The sequence below is a fragment of the Geotrypetes seraphini genome, chromosome 2 (assembly GCF_902459505.1).
Source record: "Geotrypetes seraphini chromosome 2, aGeoSer1.1, whole genome shotgun sequence".
Lineage (NCBI taxonomy): Eukaryota > Metazoa > Chordata > Amphibia > Gymnophiona > Dermophiidae > Geotrypetes > Geotrypetes seraphini.
In genome coordinates, this window is record NC_047085.1 from 232,947,373 (window position 1) to 232,963,706 (window position 16,334).

General features: G+C 51.8%; 1 protein-coding gene and 1 non-coding gene across 3 annotated transcripts in view; both read right to left on the reverse strand.

Moving 5' to 3' along the window:
* FMC1 (formation of mitochondrial complex V assembly factor 1 homolog) overlaps nucleotides 1-11,299 on the reverse strand; it is a 53,993-nt gene extending 42,694 nt beyond the window's left edge. The window contains exons 1-2 of one of the 2 annotated variants that reach the window (XM_033935187.1): nucleotides 11,179-11,299; nucleotides 10,256-10,337 (exon numbers count right to left, since the gene is read on the reverse strand). In XM_033935187.1, coding sequence (XP_033791078.1) covers nucleotides 10,256-10,337; nucleotides 11,179-11,279 — 183 coding nt within the window. In that variant the 5' untranslated portion in view covers nucleotides 11,280-11,299. Of the gene's footprint in view, nucleotides 1-8,656; nucleotides 8,843-10,255; nucleotides 10,338-11,178 lie in introns of those variants that run through there. The other variant, XM_033935186.1, reaches the window with a different exon arrangement.
* Nucleotides 10,792-10,864, reverse strand: TRNAR-CCU. Its single transcript has one exon. It is a non-coding gene; the product is annotated as a tRNA-Arg (tRNA).
* Nucleotides 11,300-16,334: the final 5,035 nt, after the last annotated feature.

The following is a 16,334-nucleotide window of genomic DNA, read 5'->3' on the forward strand; positions in this document are numbered from 1 at the left end:
TTTGCGACAAACCCCACTTTTCGAACACCTGTCGTAGGGTCTGAGAGTACAGTGACCACTCGTGTGGCTGGAGGAGGCGGCTGAGTCTGTCCGCCAGACAGTTTTGTTCTCCTTGTATGTACACCGCTCGAAGGAAGGTGTTGTTGGAGATTGCCCATTTCCAGAGGCGCATGGCTTCCCGACAGAGGGACCAAGACCCTGTCCCTCCTTGTTTGTTTACGTAGTACATTGCTACCTGGTTGTCGGTTCGGATGAGAACCACCCGGTCGTGAAGCAGATGTTGAAAAGCTACAGCTGCAAGATAGATGGCCCGGAGCTCTAGCACGTTGATGTGACAGCGGCAGTCTTCTGCTGACCACATCCCCTGAGTGCGGAGGCCGTCCAGGTGGGCTCCCCAAGCGTACTCCGACGAGTCTGTGGTGAGTACCTTGCTGTGAGGAGGGGCGAGGAACAGCAAACCTTTGGAAAGATTTGAAGAGTCGGCCCACCAGCGGAGCGATCATTGCAAGGAAGGAGTCACTGTCACGGGACGATCGATCAGGTCCCGGTCTTGACGCCATTGAGAGGCCAGGGTCCATTGAGGGATTCTCAGATGGAGACGGGCGAAGGGTGTGACATGGACGGTGGAGGCCATGTGGCCCAGGAGAGTCATCATCTGTCGAGCTGATACCGAGGTCATCAGTGAGATCCTTCGGCTCAGACTTACTAACGCCTCTAGACACGGAGGGGGGAGGAAGGAACGGAGGCGAACCGTGTCCAGCGTGGCCCCGATGAATTGTAGGGACTGCGAGGGGCGTAGTTGGGATTTTGGGAAGTTTATCTCGAACCCCAGACTCTGTAGGTAGATAATAGTCTGTTGGGTCGCTGAGATAACCCCTTCCCTGGACGGGGCTTTGATGAGCCAGTCGTCCAGGTAGGGGAAAACCTGAAGACCCTGGGAGCGTAAGGTAGCTGCGACCACCACGAGGCATTTGGTGAAGACCCGAGGTGACGATGCTAGGCCGAAGGGGAGGACTCGGTATTGCAGGTGCAGGTCTCCCACCTGAAAATGCAAGAACTTGCGGTGAGCGGGGTGCACTGGAACATGTGTGTACGCCTCCTTCAGATCGAGGGAGCAGAGCCAGTCGCCCTTGTCGATCAGGGGGTAGAGGGTTGGCAGGGAAAGCATCCGAAATTTTTCCCGTACCAGAAATTTGTTGAGGCATCTCAAGTCTAGTATTGGGCGAAGGTCTCCCGTTTTTTTCGGTACCAGGAAGTAACGGGAGTAGAAGCCCTTCCCCCGTTGGCCGGGGGGAACCTCCTCCACTGCTCTCAGGTGAAGCAGATCTCGAGCTTCGGAGAGGAGTAGGGGTAGCTGCGTCCGGTTGGGAGGGCAATTCCTTGGGAGGTTGTCTGGAGGAATGGCCCGAAAGTTGAGAGAGTATCCTGATGAGATCATGCCAAGGACCCATGCGTCCGACGTAACTTGTTCCCAGCGAGGGTAAAAGACTTTTAGGCGACCCCCGATGGGAAGGAGGCCTGGGACTACGGCGGAGGGGGCCCGCCCCCTTCCGCGTATCCCGTCAAAAGGACGGGGACGGTTTGGTAGTCGAAGGCGGTTGGGACTTGGGCGGGGTCCGATGGTGGGCTTGCGGGCGCCTGGGCGGAGGCCGCGAGAAGGCAGGAGTGGATTTTTGTGGGTAGCGGCACAGAGGGGCCCTGAACGGCCTGGACGTGGGCGGTTTAGGCTTTTGCCACACGAGGGAGGCAAACGAGCGTTCGTGTTCGGAGAGGCGTTTTGTAGCCGCCTCGATAGTGTCATCGAACAGTTCTTTACCCACGCAGGGGAGGTTAGCCAACCGGTCCTGTAAGTTGGGGTCCATGTCGACCAGGCGCAACCAAGCTAGTCGGCGCATGGCGATAGCAAAGGCTGCCTCTCTGGAGGAGAGTTCGAAGCCATCGTAGGCCGCATGAAATAGATGGAAGCGTAGGTTGGAGAGGGACTCTGCAAGCAGGCTAAACGCTCCTTGGCGGGAGGCCAGTAAGTCAGTCTCAAAGGCTCTCAGTAGTCCAATGAGATGTTTGAGATAGGATGTGAAGGTGAAAGTGTAGCTTTGCACCCTAGAGGCCATCATCGCATTTTGATATAGTCTCCTGCCGAACTTGTCTAGGGTTCGGCCTTCTCGGCCTGGGGGAACCGCCGCTGAGACCCTGGAGGGGTGAGCCTTCTTCAAGGAGGATTCTACCAACAGCGACTGGTAGAAGAGCTGCGGTTGTTCAAATCCCGGGAAGGGTACTGTACGGTACTTAGCCTCCATTTTGGAGGGTACTGCTGTGACCATATAGGGGGTCTCGAGGTTTCTGAAGAAAGCCTGTTGGAGTACCGGGTTAGGCAGTAAGCGGAGGGACTCTCTGGGCAGTGATGGCATATCCAGCTCCGCTAGGTACTCTTTAGAGTATCTGGAGTCGGACTGGAGGTCTAAGTCCAAAGCGTGGCCCATGTCCTGGACAAAGCGAGAGAAGGATGGGTGGGATGTTCCAGAGGCCCCTTGCGGGGTCGGTGAACGAGACCTCCGTCAGGTGGAGAAGGATGGGGAGGCTTCCCTCGAGTATCGAGGCTCCTGCTCCGATCCACGCTCCGAGACCGGGGAAGCACTGTGAAAGTGTTCCGGGGTCGTGGATCTCCGACGTCTCGAGGAGCCCCTCGGAGACGATGCCGGGGTTCGGGGTACCGATCGATGACGAATCGGTGACCTCGACCCGGACTCCCTCGGTGAGAGTCTGAAACCTCGGATCGGAACCCCGGTCCGAGGGGGAGTTCGGAGGATGCGCGGGTTGGAGAGTGATAGCTCCGTCACCCTCAGCGGTCCCGTACGAGGTGTAGGTGAATGGCCTCGTAGAGTGGGGGAACCTCGGGCCTTCTTGGAGGTACGGCGGTTCGAGGTTTCTGTCGTTTTAGCACGACGTTTTGCCCCGCGGCAGTCTGTAGAGGGAGAGCGCCTCGGGCGTCTCGGCGAGGAGTCCGAGGAGGATGGGATGCGGCGAAGCTTGCGCGCTTTTCCTCGAGGTGGCTCGACGCGAGGCTCAGGCTGGTCTGGCACATGCGGGGTCGAGGCCGGTTGTAGATGGGCCATTGCAGCGGACAGCTCCGATTAAATCATCGCTCGGAGTAGGTCCTGGAAAACGGGCACGGACAGCATCGAGGGCATGTCCACTGCCTCGGTGCGCTCCACCGGGGGCAACCTCGTATCAGAGTATTCCCGTGTGGTGGAGGCACGGCCCGAAGGCTTGGAGGGCTTCGCCGGGGCTGTGAGCATGGGACTTCCGCCATGCGTCGCCGGTGTCCCCGAGGCTGGCTTCTTCGCTGTTGCGGAACCTGAAGAGGGGACTTACCCGGAGCCGAGGCTTTCTGTTGTCCCGAGGACTTCGGATTCGAGTCTCGAGGCGATGCCGAGGTATTCGGGGCCGAGGTCAAGGCCGGGGCCGAGGCCGGGGCCGACCTCGAGGCCGAGGTAGAGGGTTGGTCGGCGGCGAAGAGATCCGCCATGCGGGCTTTTCTTCGGCGGAGGGCCCAGCTCTGGAAAGTAGCACACTGGGGGCAGGAGTCGGTTGGATGAGCGGCCCCCAGGCAGAGGATGCACCGGCGATGCGGGTCTGTGATGGAAAGAAGCCGCTCGCACCGGGTGCACTTTTTAAAGTCGGTCAAAGGCCGGGACATAGAATCGAAAGTGGCCGCAGCTCGAGTAGCCACGCGGCCAAGGGGACCCGGAAGCTTCCGGGTCGGTCAAAAACGAAGCAGGAACAAGTTGAATAAGAAAAAAAATTCATGCACAGCAACTTAATCGAGAAAAAAATAAGAAAATCGCAGTGCTAGAAGGCAGTTGGGGCAGAGCCTGAAAAAACACGACTTCTAGGCTCAGCGGAAAATTTTGAACTGGAGACCATGAGGGGATGCGCCCCCTAGTGGAGCAGGAAGGCACGCATGCGTGGAGCAGCAGAGCAAACTTAAATCTTCAATCAAGTTTGCTTGAAAATGCTTCCGCATCGGGGCTCCGTAGATGACGTCACCCACATGTGAGAATATCATGCCTGCTTGTCCTGGGATAAACGATGCTACCACCATCCAAATAAAACAAGGGAATCTAGCTCAGTGACTATTGCAACTGAGAAGCTGATATTTTGGGAAACATTTTTTTATGCTGTGCTATTTCTGCATACAAATTTTGAACAAAATCTGAAACATAATGGCAGTTTTTTTTTTTATTTTAGACCACTTGGTATGGAATGATCTAATATAGCAGTAAAAGGGGAAGTATTACGTCAGGAATTATCTGAATGGGAACATATGGGAGAAGTAGGAAAGCAATGGACAAAACTGAAAGTAGGTATTTTAAGGGCAACAAACCATTTTTTAAGTAAAAGTAAGAGGAAAAGAAGGCTGATTTGGTTCTCAAAAGTAGTACCTGAGAAGGTAAAGAAAATGAAATTAGCTTTAATAAACTACAAAAGATCATAGAAAGAGGAAGACAGGCAAAAATATCTGGAAAAATTAAGAGAGGCTGGTCAAGTAGTCAGGAAAGCAAAGATGCACATGGAAGAAACAATATGTGACATGGTAAAACAAGGGGGGGACAAGACATTTTTTTGATATATTAGTGATAGGAAGAAGTGAAAAAGAGGCACTGTGAGACTCAAAGGTGAAGGGGAGGAATATGTAGAAGCCAATAAAGATAAGGCTGTATTGCAAACACAAATAGGGCTGGAGGTGTGGTAGACCCTGATGGATTTTCAGAGGATTGTGTTTGTAAGGAGCTAGCAAAACTAAAAGTGGACAAAGCAATACGGCCAGATGGTGTACATCCAAGGGTACTGAAGGAACTTGGGGAAGTTCTGGTGGTTCCATAGCTGACCTTTTCAATGGTACCTGAAGACTGGAGAAAGGCAGATGGGATCCCTCTCCACAAAAGTAGAAGTAAGGAGGATGTAGGGAACTACATGCCAGTAAGTCTTGACTTCTGTGATAAATAAATTAATGGAAACGCTTTAAAAACAGAGAATAGTGACATTTCTGGAATCCAGTGGATGACAAAACCAGATGCAACATGGATTCACTAGAGATAGCTCTTGTCAGACAATCTGATCCATTTCTTTGACTGAGTGACCAGAGAATTAGATAGAATACACTAGATGTGGTGTATTTAGATTTTAGCAAAGCCTTCAACAGTAACAGTGTTCCCACACAGTTATCTAATAAATAAGCAGAGTGCCCTCGGTATGGACCCCAAAGTGACAGACTGGGTCAGGAACTGGTTGAGTGAAATGCAACGGAGGGTAGTGGTCAATGGAGATCGCTCTGAGTAAAGGGATGTCACCTATGATGTACTTCATGATTCGGCTCTTGGGCCTGTTCTTTTTAACATTTTTGTAAGCGATATTGCTGAAGAGTTGTTAGGTAAGATTTGCCTCTTTCCGGATGATACCAAAAACTACAAAGAGTAGACATCCCTGATGGTGTGAATAACATGAGGAAGGAACTAACAAAGCTTGAAGAATTGCCTGAAATTTGACAACTAAGATATAATGCTAAGCATCTGTGCCCATTAAAAAAAAGATTTCCTGTCCTGAACAGATTTGGGGGGGGGGGGGTAGTTTGTGGTGCATTTGGGCTGAAAAAACCTGAGGGAATGGCACAGTTCAGAACTTTTGTGCACAAAAGAGGAGAGGGACTTAGAGTGATGATCTTAAGGTGGCCAAACAGGTCAAAAAAGTGATGGCGATAGCTAGAAGGATGCTAGGGTGCATAGAGAGAAGTATGGCCAGTAGGAAAAAGGAGGTATTCATGCCCCTGTATAAGACTGGTGAGATCTTATTTAGAATATGCTGTACAATTCTAGACATCGCACCTTGAAAAAAATATAAACAGGATGGCGCCGGTCCAGAGAAAGGCTACTAAAATGGTCCATGGTCTTTGTCATAAGGTGTATGGTGACAGACTTAAAGATCTCAATATGTATACTTTGGAGGAAAGGCTGGTGAGGGGAGATATGATAGAGACGTTTAAGTACCTATCTGGCATAAATGCACACGAGACAAGTCTCTTTCATTTGAAAGTAAGCTCCAGAATGAGAGGACATAGGATGAAGTTAAGAGGTGATAGGCTCAGGAGCAATCTTAGTACCGTATATACTCGACTATAAACTGGGATTTTGGGGCCAAAAAATGGGGGTCCATGTTTATATTCGGGTCATCCCCCAGTGACCACCCAAAACCCTCCCAGTCTTCTTGCAGGCCTGCCTTAGGCTAGGACAGGAGGAATCCCTCCCGTCTCCTGCCCCGGCCGACACTAACAATTACCACCCTCCCTCGCCTACCTAGTTCCCTGGTGGTCCAGCGTGTATGCGCCGAAATCCTCTTTTGTAAAAGTAGTAGCCAGCGGCACACCCGGGCCAGCACGCAGGAGCGAGCTTTTCGTGCTCCCAGCCAGTGGTAATTGTTAGTGTCGGCTGAGGCAGGAGACAGGAAGGATTCCTCCTGTCCCGGCCTACCACTAGGTGGTTTAAGTTAAGGGGCTGTTGGTGGAAAGGAATTTGTTTGGATTGGGAGGTGTGGGGTAGGGATTGGGTGCAGTCGAAGGTTAGCATTTGTGATTGGGGGAGGAGAATTGCCACAGCACCTATCCTGACAGTGCCTTGCACTACCAGGCTGCTGGTAGCACAGCTGCAGTGATTGCCTCTTTTTCAGGTGACGGTACATTCAACAGCACCATCGTCAATCGTGACAGCTAGTGCATGGTATTGAACCATGTGCTAGCTATCACTGCTGGCTGGGTTAGAGGGCAGAGGGGAGTACAGGACAATCAAGCCATTGTGACATCAAGCCATTGTGATGATGTTGGCTCTTTTTAGGGGGGGAAGAGGGTACAGGGAAGGAAGGTGGGACAGTGTTCAGAGCCTGGCAGGGAAGAGGGACAGTATTCCTAGCAGAGAGGCCTAGCAGAGAGGGGAGCTGAGTGCAGAACCTTGCAGGGGAGGATGTGATGAGGGGACACTGGCAGGGCATAGCACTTGAATATTAAGCCCCCGACTTATATTCGAGTCAACCATTTTTTCCTCCTCAATCCCAGTTAACCTGTACTCAACCAACTGGTAAAAAAAATTATAGTCCTCCCTCCAGCCCCTGAAGCAGCAGCAGAAGCCGGTCCTGACCCAACAAACTCCCTCCCTCAAGCCCCCGAAGCAGTAGCGGCAGCTGGTCCTGACCTGATAATCCCCTTCCCTCCAACCCCCGAAGCAGCAGCGGCAGCTGGTTGTAACCCAAAAACACCCCCCAGCCCTCCTTCCCTCCCTGCAGCGGCAGCCATTCCTGACCCAACAACCTCCCCCTCCCTTCTTCCCTCCATTCAGTCCCCAAAGCAGCAATGATAGCCAGTCAGCAGAGGCAACGCTGTAAACAGGCTGCTTGTGGCCAACCCTAGCAGGGTCTCTTCTCTGCCACGTCACTTCTAACGTGCCAGAGGAAAGGCCCTGCTGGGGCTGGCCGCAAGCAATCCGTTTACAGTGCTGCCTCTGCTGCTCTGGGAGAGCCACAGGTAAAAAAAATACCAGCAATAGGGAGCGAGAGGGGGGGGGGTTCCATCAGAGGCCAGACATGGGATGAGATGGGGGGGGCAAAAGTCTGTATGGTGGGGGCGAAAGAACATGGATGCTGGACCTGCAGGATGAAGGGCAAAGGAGGGTTGATGGATGGATGCTGGACAAAAGTGGGTGAGGAAGAGAAAATTACCCAGAAAAAAAAGGAAGGAAGGAACAGATGCTGGGCCTACAAGTGGGGGAATGATAGAGGAAGCGAGTGACTCAGACCAGAAAGGTATGGGGCAGGGGTAGGGAATTCCGGTCCTCAAGAGCCGTATTCCAGTTGGGTTTTCAGGATTTCCCCAATGAATATGCATTGAAAGCAGTGCATGCAAATAGATCTCATGCATATTCATTGAGGAAATCCTGAAAACCCAACTGGAATACGGCTCTCGAGGACTGGAGTTCCCTACCCCTGGTATGGGGCATAATATTACAGTAGATAGGCCTATTTTTAACAGTAACTTTCAAGGAACCAAAAACTACATTTATCCGGCATTTACCAATTCTCACGGGTGCCGGATAACTTAAAGTATATGCTGGAAAAGGAACTGAATCGAACCACCAACAAAAGGAGCGAACTAAAAGACAATCAGCCACAAACTCTATTTAAGGGCACCAGCATGTTGTTAATCTTGTGCCTTTGGATTGAGTTTTTTGACCAATAAACAATTTTGCACATAAAGGCACCAACAACTAGAAGCTACTTTACTGTCTGATCTAGACCAGAGGCGAGTCCTCCCGAGTTAGGCTCCCAAGTAAAGAATGACACCGGGACAAAACTGTCCCCGTCCCCGCGACTCCTGTCCCTGTTGGCCCATCCCTGCAAGCTCTGTCCTCATCTGCACAAATCTCGAAATACTTAAAAATCATACGTGTTTGAGGCCTGTGCGGTTAAGGACAGAGCTTGCAGGGACGGGGGCGTGAACCCATGTCATTCCCGTCCCAGGTATTCGGGTCTCAGATCCGCCCACTAGAACTGTTGCAACCTCATATAAACTCGAATCATTTAACACGCGCACGCTCCTCTATTCCCTTTCCCCTACCCGATTGCGGTGGAACTGTTCTCGGATGTATCCGTAGGCAGCCGTGTCCCGATACAGTAGCCCCGAGGAGCCGCTCGCGTTGCGCAGCTCCCGAAAGAGAGCCCGGAGCGTACGAACCGGAGAACCCAAGGGCGCCGCCATTACCTGACGCACTGGCGAAGGAGGCGGAACGAACGCCGTGACGCAACCCATTCGCGCGCACGAGGGAAGTGGGGCGGAGGAGCGGCCGGGTCGCGCGGGACCCGGATTCTTCCGTGCGATTCTGTAACTGAAAGCGTCAAGCCTTTAACGATAGCAAAAATTACAAAAACAAATTGTTTGTAAAGGTTAACAACCCAGAAGTTAGAAAATGTCAGTTTGTTATTTCATGGCGTTTAAAAAAAAAAAAAAAGCAAGCAATCCATTTTATTACCATAACATTTGGAACTGTCAACGGTCTTGCTTTTCTGAGTGAGGAGCCGGCCGGCGTCTCCGCGGGAACTCATTTTCCTATGTCCAGGAGAGTTATTTTCCTGTCCCATTCCTGCAAGCTCTGTCTTCATTTGCACAAGCCTCCAGCACTTTAAAATCCTAAGTGTTGGAGGCTTGTGTGGTTAAGGCAGAGCTTACAGGAATGGGACAGCCACAAAACTCATGGGTATGGGGAAACTGAGTTCCTACGGGGATGGGGAAAATTTGGTGCCATTCTCTACTCACAAATCTAACGACCCAGTAAATCACTGACCTCCACCACACCAATATTATATACTGTTAACATATCTCTTTAACCAGGGCTGGTTTTAGTCATAAAGGGACCCCTCTTCTACCTATCCGTCTCCCAATTATTTGAGAAACTTGCCCAGTATTGATGAGGAGGGGTGGGTGGGTCATTTTTTGTTCTATTTTAAAAGTATTGCCCAAGTGAACTGTAATTTAAAATCCCTGGTCTGTAATTTAAAATCCCATCTTTAGCATTAACTTTTAACAATCAACTTTCTTCCATTTTTCTGCTTTCTTCTCAAAATCTACTTTTCCTTGCCTTCTCTTTCCATCTATACATGTATACCATCTTCTCCCTCTTTCTGCTCCCCTATTCCCATTTATCCATAAGGAACATTTTTATCTCTTTTCTGTTGCACCCATTACTGTGCACCATCTCCTCCCTCTCCCATGGTCAGACATCTCCGTCTTCCCCTTCCCCCCTCATATGGTCTGGTATCTTCTCCTCTCCTTCCCATAGCCTGGAATCTCTCTCCTCTCCCATGGTCTCTCTCTCTCTCTCTCTCTCCTTCCCTCCCTCTTCCTGAGGTCTAACATCTCTCTCTCCCCTTCTTCCCTTCCATTCTGTGGTCTGGCATCTCTCTCTCCCCTTCCCATTCCAGTGGTCTGACATCTCTCCCTTCTTTGAGTCCTCTCTCCTCCTTCCCAGTGTAACATTTCTCCCTCCCTCCTCGCCACCACTATCATGTCCTGTCAGACTCTGCACCCAGCCCCCCTGTCACTCAGCACCCAGCTCACCACCCTCCCCCCTCCTGTCAGACTCTGCACACAGCCCCCCTGCACGGGTCTGCACCCAGCCTCCTTCCCTTGTTCGCTCTGCACTCTGCCCCGTCCTCCTACCTCCTCTGGCCTGGTGTTCCAGAGGTGCAGCGGGCAGGAACGAGCTTTCCGGCACCACCAGCGTGCGAGCAAACAATTCAACCTGTGTGAAGAAAGTGGGAGTCAGGAAGCCTTGAAAGGGTTTTATACTGTGAAACGTTGGCTAGTAATCAAGATGCCACTTAAAAGTTCTATAACGCAATTGTCAATGTTGCTATATAACATCTCAGTCCTACACTTAAGATTAGCATAATGGCAATTGTATATTCTCCACGGAAGTTTTTTCTGCCGATGATGTGGGTGGAGGAGGTTGAGCATTTATGCTCTGCCAAAACAAATCTGAGGCTTTTTCTTCTGTTATACTCTCAGCCTATCAAGTGGAGCAATTTATTTATTTACCCACTTTCACCCCCTTTTTTAATAAGATTATATAACTACACTTTTGGACTATAACAATACACTGATAAAACTATTTATCTCCTTTCAACATAAACTAGAATTTAAATCATCTATACTAATAAAGCAATTATTAGGTGGAAAAAAAAAACTAATTGAACCACCCCAGATGGGACTCGAACCCACAATCCCTGGCTTAGGAGGCCAATGCCTTATCCATTAGGCCACTGGGGCTCGTACATGGACGAGCTTCTTGTAGCTCTATTTATATATTATCAAGGTAAAATAAGTGTGCTCTGCATCCGAAAATAAATAAATCTTTCTTCTATAACTGTAAGACTTTATTTGTAAAGATGTTTGAACTACCACCAGTCGTAGCGGACGAAAACACTTTCAACGGATAGCTACATTTCAACCCAACGATGTTCGAGGCATGCTGGGAGACAGAGTCCTGCGTCATAAGAGGGGAAGAAGGCCGGTGTGCATTTTTCCGGACTAATTTTTTTAAAATTCTATATAGACTGAACTTTTATGCAACAGGACCTTACAGCATCAACTCCTCCCACCCCCGGCTATCACGTTCAGCGGCCAAACGCGTCCAACAGGAGTGAAACCATTCCTCAGCTTTCCTCTGCATCTGCGCACTCATTCACAAATGCCGCAGGCCCGCCGCCGGTTCTGCGCATGCTCCACCGCGACCTCTCCTGCTGGACAAGGAAACTGTTTTGAGAGGGATTGAAAGCGTGAGCCCTCTGCTGTGGCTTTGAGAGATGTACATGCAGCTGTCAAAAATGATCTAAAACGGTTATTTACGATTAATAACCTATATAACATCTCAGTCCTAATTCCAAGGTCCGAAAAGCACAGTTACTTACCTTAACAGGTGTTATCCAGGGACAGCAGGTAGATATTCTTAACGTATGGGTGACGTCACCGACGGAGCCCCGGTACGGACCTTTTAACTAGAAAGTTCTAGTTGGCCGCACCGCGCATGCGCGCGTGCCTTCCCGCCCGACGGAGGAGTGCGTGGTCCCCAGTTAAGATAAGCCAGCTAAGAAGCCAACCCAGGGAGGTGGGTGGGACGTAAGAATATCTGCCTGCTGTCCCTGGATAACACCTGTTACGGTAAGTAACTGTGCTTTATCCCAGGACAAGCAGGCAGCATATTCTTAACGTATGGGTGACCTCCAAGCTAACAGAGAGGGAGGGGGGGATGGTTGGCCATTATGAAAATAAATTGTGCAATACAGATTGGCCGAAGTGCCCATCCCGTCTGGAGAAGGTATCTAGACAGTAGTGAGTAGTGAACGTGTGAACTGAGGACCAAGTGTCAGCCTTGCAGATTTCCTCGATGGGTGTGGAACGGAGGAAAGCCACAGAAGCAGCCATAGCTCTGACCCTGTGGGCCGTGACAGCACCTTCCAGTGAGAGACCGGCCCGAGCATAACAGAACGCAATGCAGGCAGCAAGCCAGTTGGAAAGCGTCCGTTTAGAGACAGGACGACCCAGACAGTTAGGGTCGAAGGACAAAAAGCTGAGGAGACGAGCGGTGAGCCCTGGTACGGTCAAGGTAGTAGGCAAGGGCACGCTTACAGTCCAGCGAGTGCAATGCCTGTTCCCCAGGATGAGAATGGGGCTTAGGGAAAAAGACAGGCAACACAATGGACTGGTTGAGGTGAAATTCCGAGACCACCTTGGGAAGGAATTTAGGATGGGTACGCAGAACCACCTTGTCATGGTGAAAAACAGTGAAAGGTGGGTCGGCGACCAGTGCATGCAGCTCACTAACCCTCCTGGCAGAGGTGATGGCAATGAGGAAAAGAACCTTCCAGGTAAGAAATTTGAGTGAAGTTGTGGCCAGAGGCTCAAAAGGAGGTTTCATGAGGGCAGCTAAAACCACATTCAGGTCCCAGACGACTGGAGGAGGCTTCAGAGGTGGTTTGACATTGAAGAGGCCTCTCATGAACCGTGAAACCAGTGGGTGAGCCGTGAGAGGTTTTCCAAGGATAGGCTCATGAAACGCAGTGATGGCACTGAGGTGGACTCTGATTGAGGTAGACTTGAGGCCAGCGTCGGACAGAGAGAGCAAATAGTCCAGAACAGTTTCCACTGCCAAAGAGGTGGGATCGTGGTGATGTAGGAGACACCAAGAGGAGAACCGGGTCCACTTCTGATGGTAACATTGGAGGGTGGCCGGTTTCCTGGAGGCATCCAAAATACGACGGACAGGCTGAGACAGATTCTCTGGAGAGGTCAGCCCAAGAGAAATCAAGCTGTCAGGTGGAGCGAAGACAGATTGGGATGTAGTAGAGACTGATGCTGCTGCGTAAGTAGAGTAGGAAACACAGGCAGAGGGATGGGTTCTCTGGAGCTTAGCTGGAGCATGAGGGAGAACCAGTGTTGGCGAGGCCACCGAGGGGCGATGAGAATCATGGTGGCTCTGTCCCTGCGGAGTTTGAATAACGTCCGCAACATCAGAGGCAGTGGAGGAAAGGCATAGAGGAACCGATCCGTCCAGTTGAGAAGGAATGCATCCGGGGCCAGACAATGAGGAGAGAAGAGTCTGGAGCAGAACTGGGGCAGCTGATGGTTGTGAGGAGCTGCAAAGAGGTCCACCTGAGGAGTGCCCCACTGAGCAAAGATGGAGCGGAGTGTGGGAGGATCCAGAGTCCACTCGTGAGGTTGAAGGATGCGGCTGAGGTTGTCGGCCAGGGAATTCTGTTCGCCTTGGAAATAGACAGCCTTGAGGAAGAGACTGTGGGCCATGGTCCAAGTCCAGATGCGGATGGCCTCCTGACAGAGGAGGGGAGATCCGGTGCCGCCTTGCTTGTTTATGTAGTACATGGCGACTTGGTTGTCTGTGCACAGGAGAAGAACCTGAGGGTAGAGAAGGTGCTGGAAGGCCTTGAGAGCATAGAACATGGCCCTGAGTTCCAGGAAATTGATGTGATGTTGACGCTCCTGGGGGGTCCAGAGTCCCTGGGTGCGAAGATCTCCCAGGTAAGCTCCCCATGCATAGGGGGAGGCATCCGTGGTTATGATCATGGAGTGAGGGGGCAGATGAAAGAGTAGACCCCTGGAAAGATTGGAGGAGTTCAACCACCATTGAAGAGATTGCTGAAGAGACGATGTCACAGAGATGGGATGAGAAAGAGGATCCGTGGTCTGTGACCATTGGTTGGCTAGAGTCCACTGAGGTGTCCTGAGGTGGAGTCGCACCAGAGGGAGCACATGGACCGTCGAGGCCATGTGGCCCAGGAGGACCATCATCTGCCGAGCTGGGATGGAATGATGAAGGAGCACCTGACGACAGAGGTGGAGCAGGGTCCGTTGTCGGTCGGAGGGGAGAAACGCCCCCATCAGAGTGGTGTCGAGAACTGCACCAATGAACTGAAGTCACTGTGTGGGAAGTAGGTGCGACTTGGGGTAGTTGATCTCGAACCCCAGGAGGAGGAGGGATTGGGAGGAGTGAGAAGCAGACTCTATGGGAGGATTGTCTGGTGGAAGAGTCTGGAAGTTGAGAGAGTAGCCGTGGCGAATGATGTTGAGGACCCATTGGTCTGATGTGATGACCTCCCAACGGCTGAGGAAGAGTTGGAGGCGTCCTCCGATAGGTTGAGGAAGAGGCAATGATGGTGGGAGACTGGCTATGCCCTGGAGAAAGGAGTCAAAAGGGTTGAGATGGTTTTGACGGAGGGAGGGGCTTGGCAGGCTGATGAGACTGGGAACGAGCCTGAGATTGTTGCTGGTGTCGTGGACGGCGAGGCTGCTGCTGAGGCGGGTTGAGAGGCCTGGCCGAGAACCTGCGTTGGTAAGAGGACTGCTGTCTGTAGGGGCGAACAGGCGGAGTCTTCTTTTTGGGTTTGACTAGAGTGTCCCACCTAGTCTCGTGTGCTGAGAGTTTCTGGGTGGTTGAGTCCAGGGATTCCCCGAAGAGTTCGTCACCAAGACAAGGTGCGTTAGCCAGGCGGTCTTGATGGTTAATGTCGAGGTCAGAAACTCTCAGCCAGGCCAGACGCCGCATGGCAACAGCCATGGCAGATGCTCTAGAGGTCAGCTCAAATGAGTCATAAATGGAGCGTACCATGAATTTCCAAAGTTGGAGCAGACTGGAAATTTGTTGTTGGAAAACAGGGACCTTACGTTCAGGAATGTATTTTTGTAAGGAGGAGAGTTGTTGCACCAGATGCTTCATATAGAAGGAGAAGTGAAAGGTGTAATTATTTGCCCTGTTGGCCAGCATGGCATTCTGGAAAAGGCGCTTGCCAAATTTATCCATCGTTTTACCCTCTCTGCCAGGAGGGGTGGAAGCATAGACACTGGAGCCCTGAGTCTTCTTTAAGGTGGACTCCACCAGGAGAGATTCATGGGGCAATTGAGGCTTGTCAAACCCTGGGATTGGAATGACCCGGTACAAGCTATCCAGTTTGCGAGGGGCCCCGGGGACAGTGAGGGGGTTCTCCCAGTTTTTATAAAAAGTTTCCCGTAGGATGTCGTGGACGGGTAACTTAAGGAATTCCTTGGGAGGTTGCTCCAAGTCCAGGGCATCGAGGAAAGCCTGGAACTTTTTAGAGTCGGACTCTAAAGGGATGGAAAGAGCAGCCGACATCTCCCTGAGGAACTTGGTAAAAGAGGATTGCTCAGGCTTTGAACCGGTGTCAATCGTTGAGGGTTCCTCGTCCGTCGAGGAAGCATCGTCCTCGGTACCGTGTGGGGATTCTTCGCATAAGTCAGGGTCCCTGATGTCGGGGTGTGCACGGCGGGTCAACGGTGTGGAAGGCTCGGCATGGCGGGTCTTAGAGAGAGACTTGCCCGAGCGTACCGAGGCGGTACCGGGAGAGGAAGACCGGTGTCGTTCCTGGTACAGGGAAGGGTCGGCATTAGAACGGGCCTGTACCGCAGGTTGGGAACGGTGTGGTTCAGCCGAGAGCACCGGCATGGATGTGTTAAGCAGTACCGAGGGGGTCAACACCGATGGAATCGTGCGAGGCTCGGACCGGTCCTACAGTTGTTGCTGCAGCTGCTCCTGTAATTGGGTCTGGAGTATGGCCGCGATGCGGTCGTCCAGGGGAGGCACCGGTACCGCTTTTTTCTTCTTTGGTACCATAGGTGCCGCTCTACGCTCCGGCGATGAGGAGGCCGATGACGAGGCACTCACCGATATCGGAGCGGAGCGTTTGCGGGGTCGGTGCGGTGCCGGAAGAACTGGCGTCGCAACTGTGGCAGGAGGGCGCTCAAGGGAAGTGGAAGGCTTCTTAGCCGGCTTACCTGGGGCCAGCGACCCCGAAGAAGGATCTGGCATCGTCGAAGTAGTCGGTGCCGACTTTTGAGATGCCGTCGACGTCGCGGCAGGTTCCATGGCAGATCCGGTGCCGAAGAGAATATTTTGCTGGATCTGCCTATTTTTCAATGTGCGCTTTTTAAGAGTCGCACAGCGGATGCAGGTGTCAGCCCGATGCTCCGGACCCAAGCACTGCAGGCACCAATTGTGCGGGTCGGTGAGAGAGATCGGGTGTGCACACCGTTGGCACTTCTTAAAGCCCGGTTGGGGGGGCATGAAGGGAAACATGGCCTCCGCAAAATCGAAGTCGGAGGCCTGTATGGTGGCAACAGGCCCCGCCGGGGCCGGCCTGAAGGAAAACTCGACGAGTTTTTTTTTTGAAAGTAAAATAAAGGTAATCCGAAGGAGAAAAATAAAAAAAAT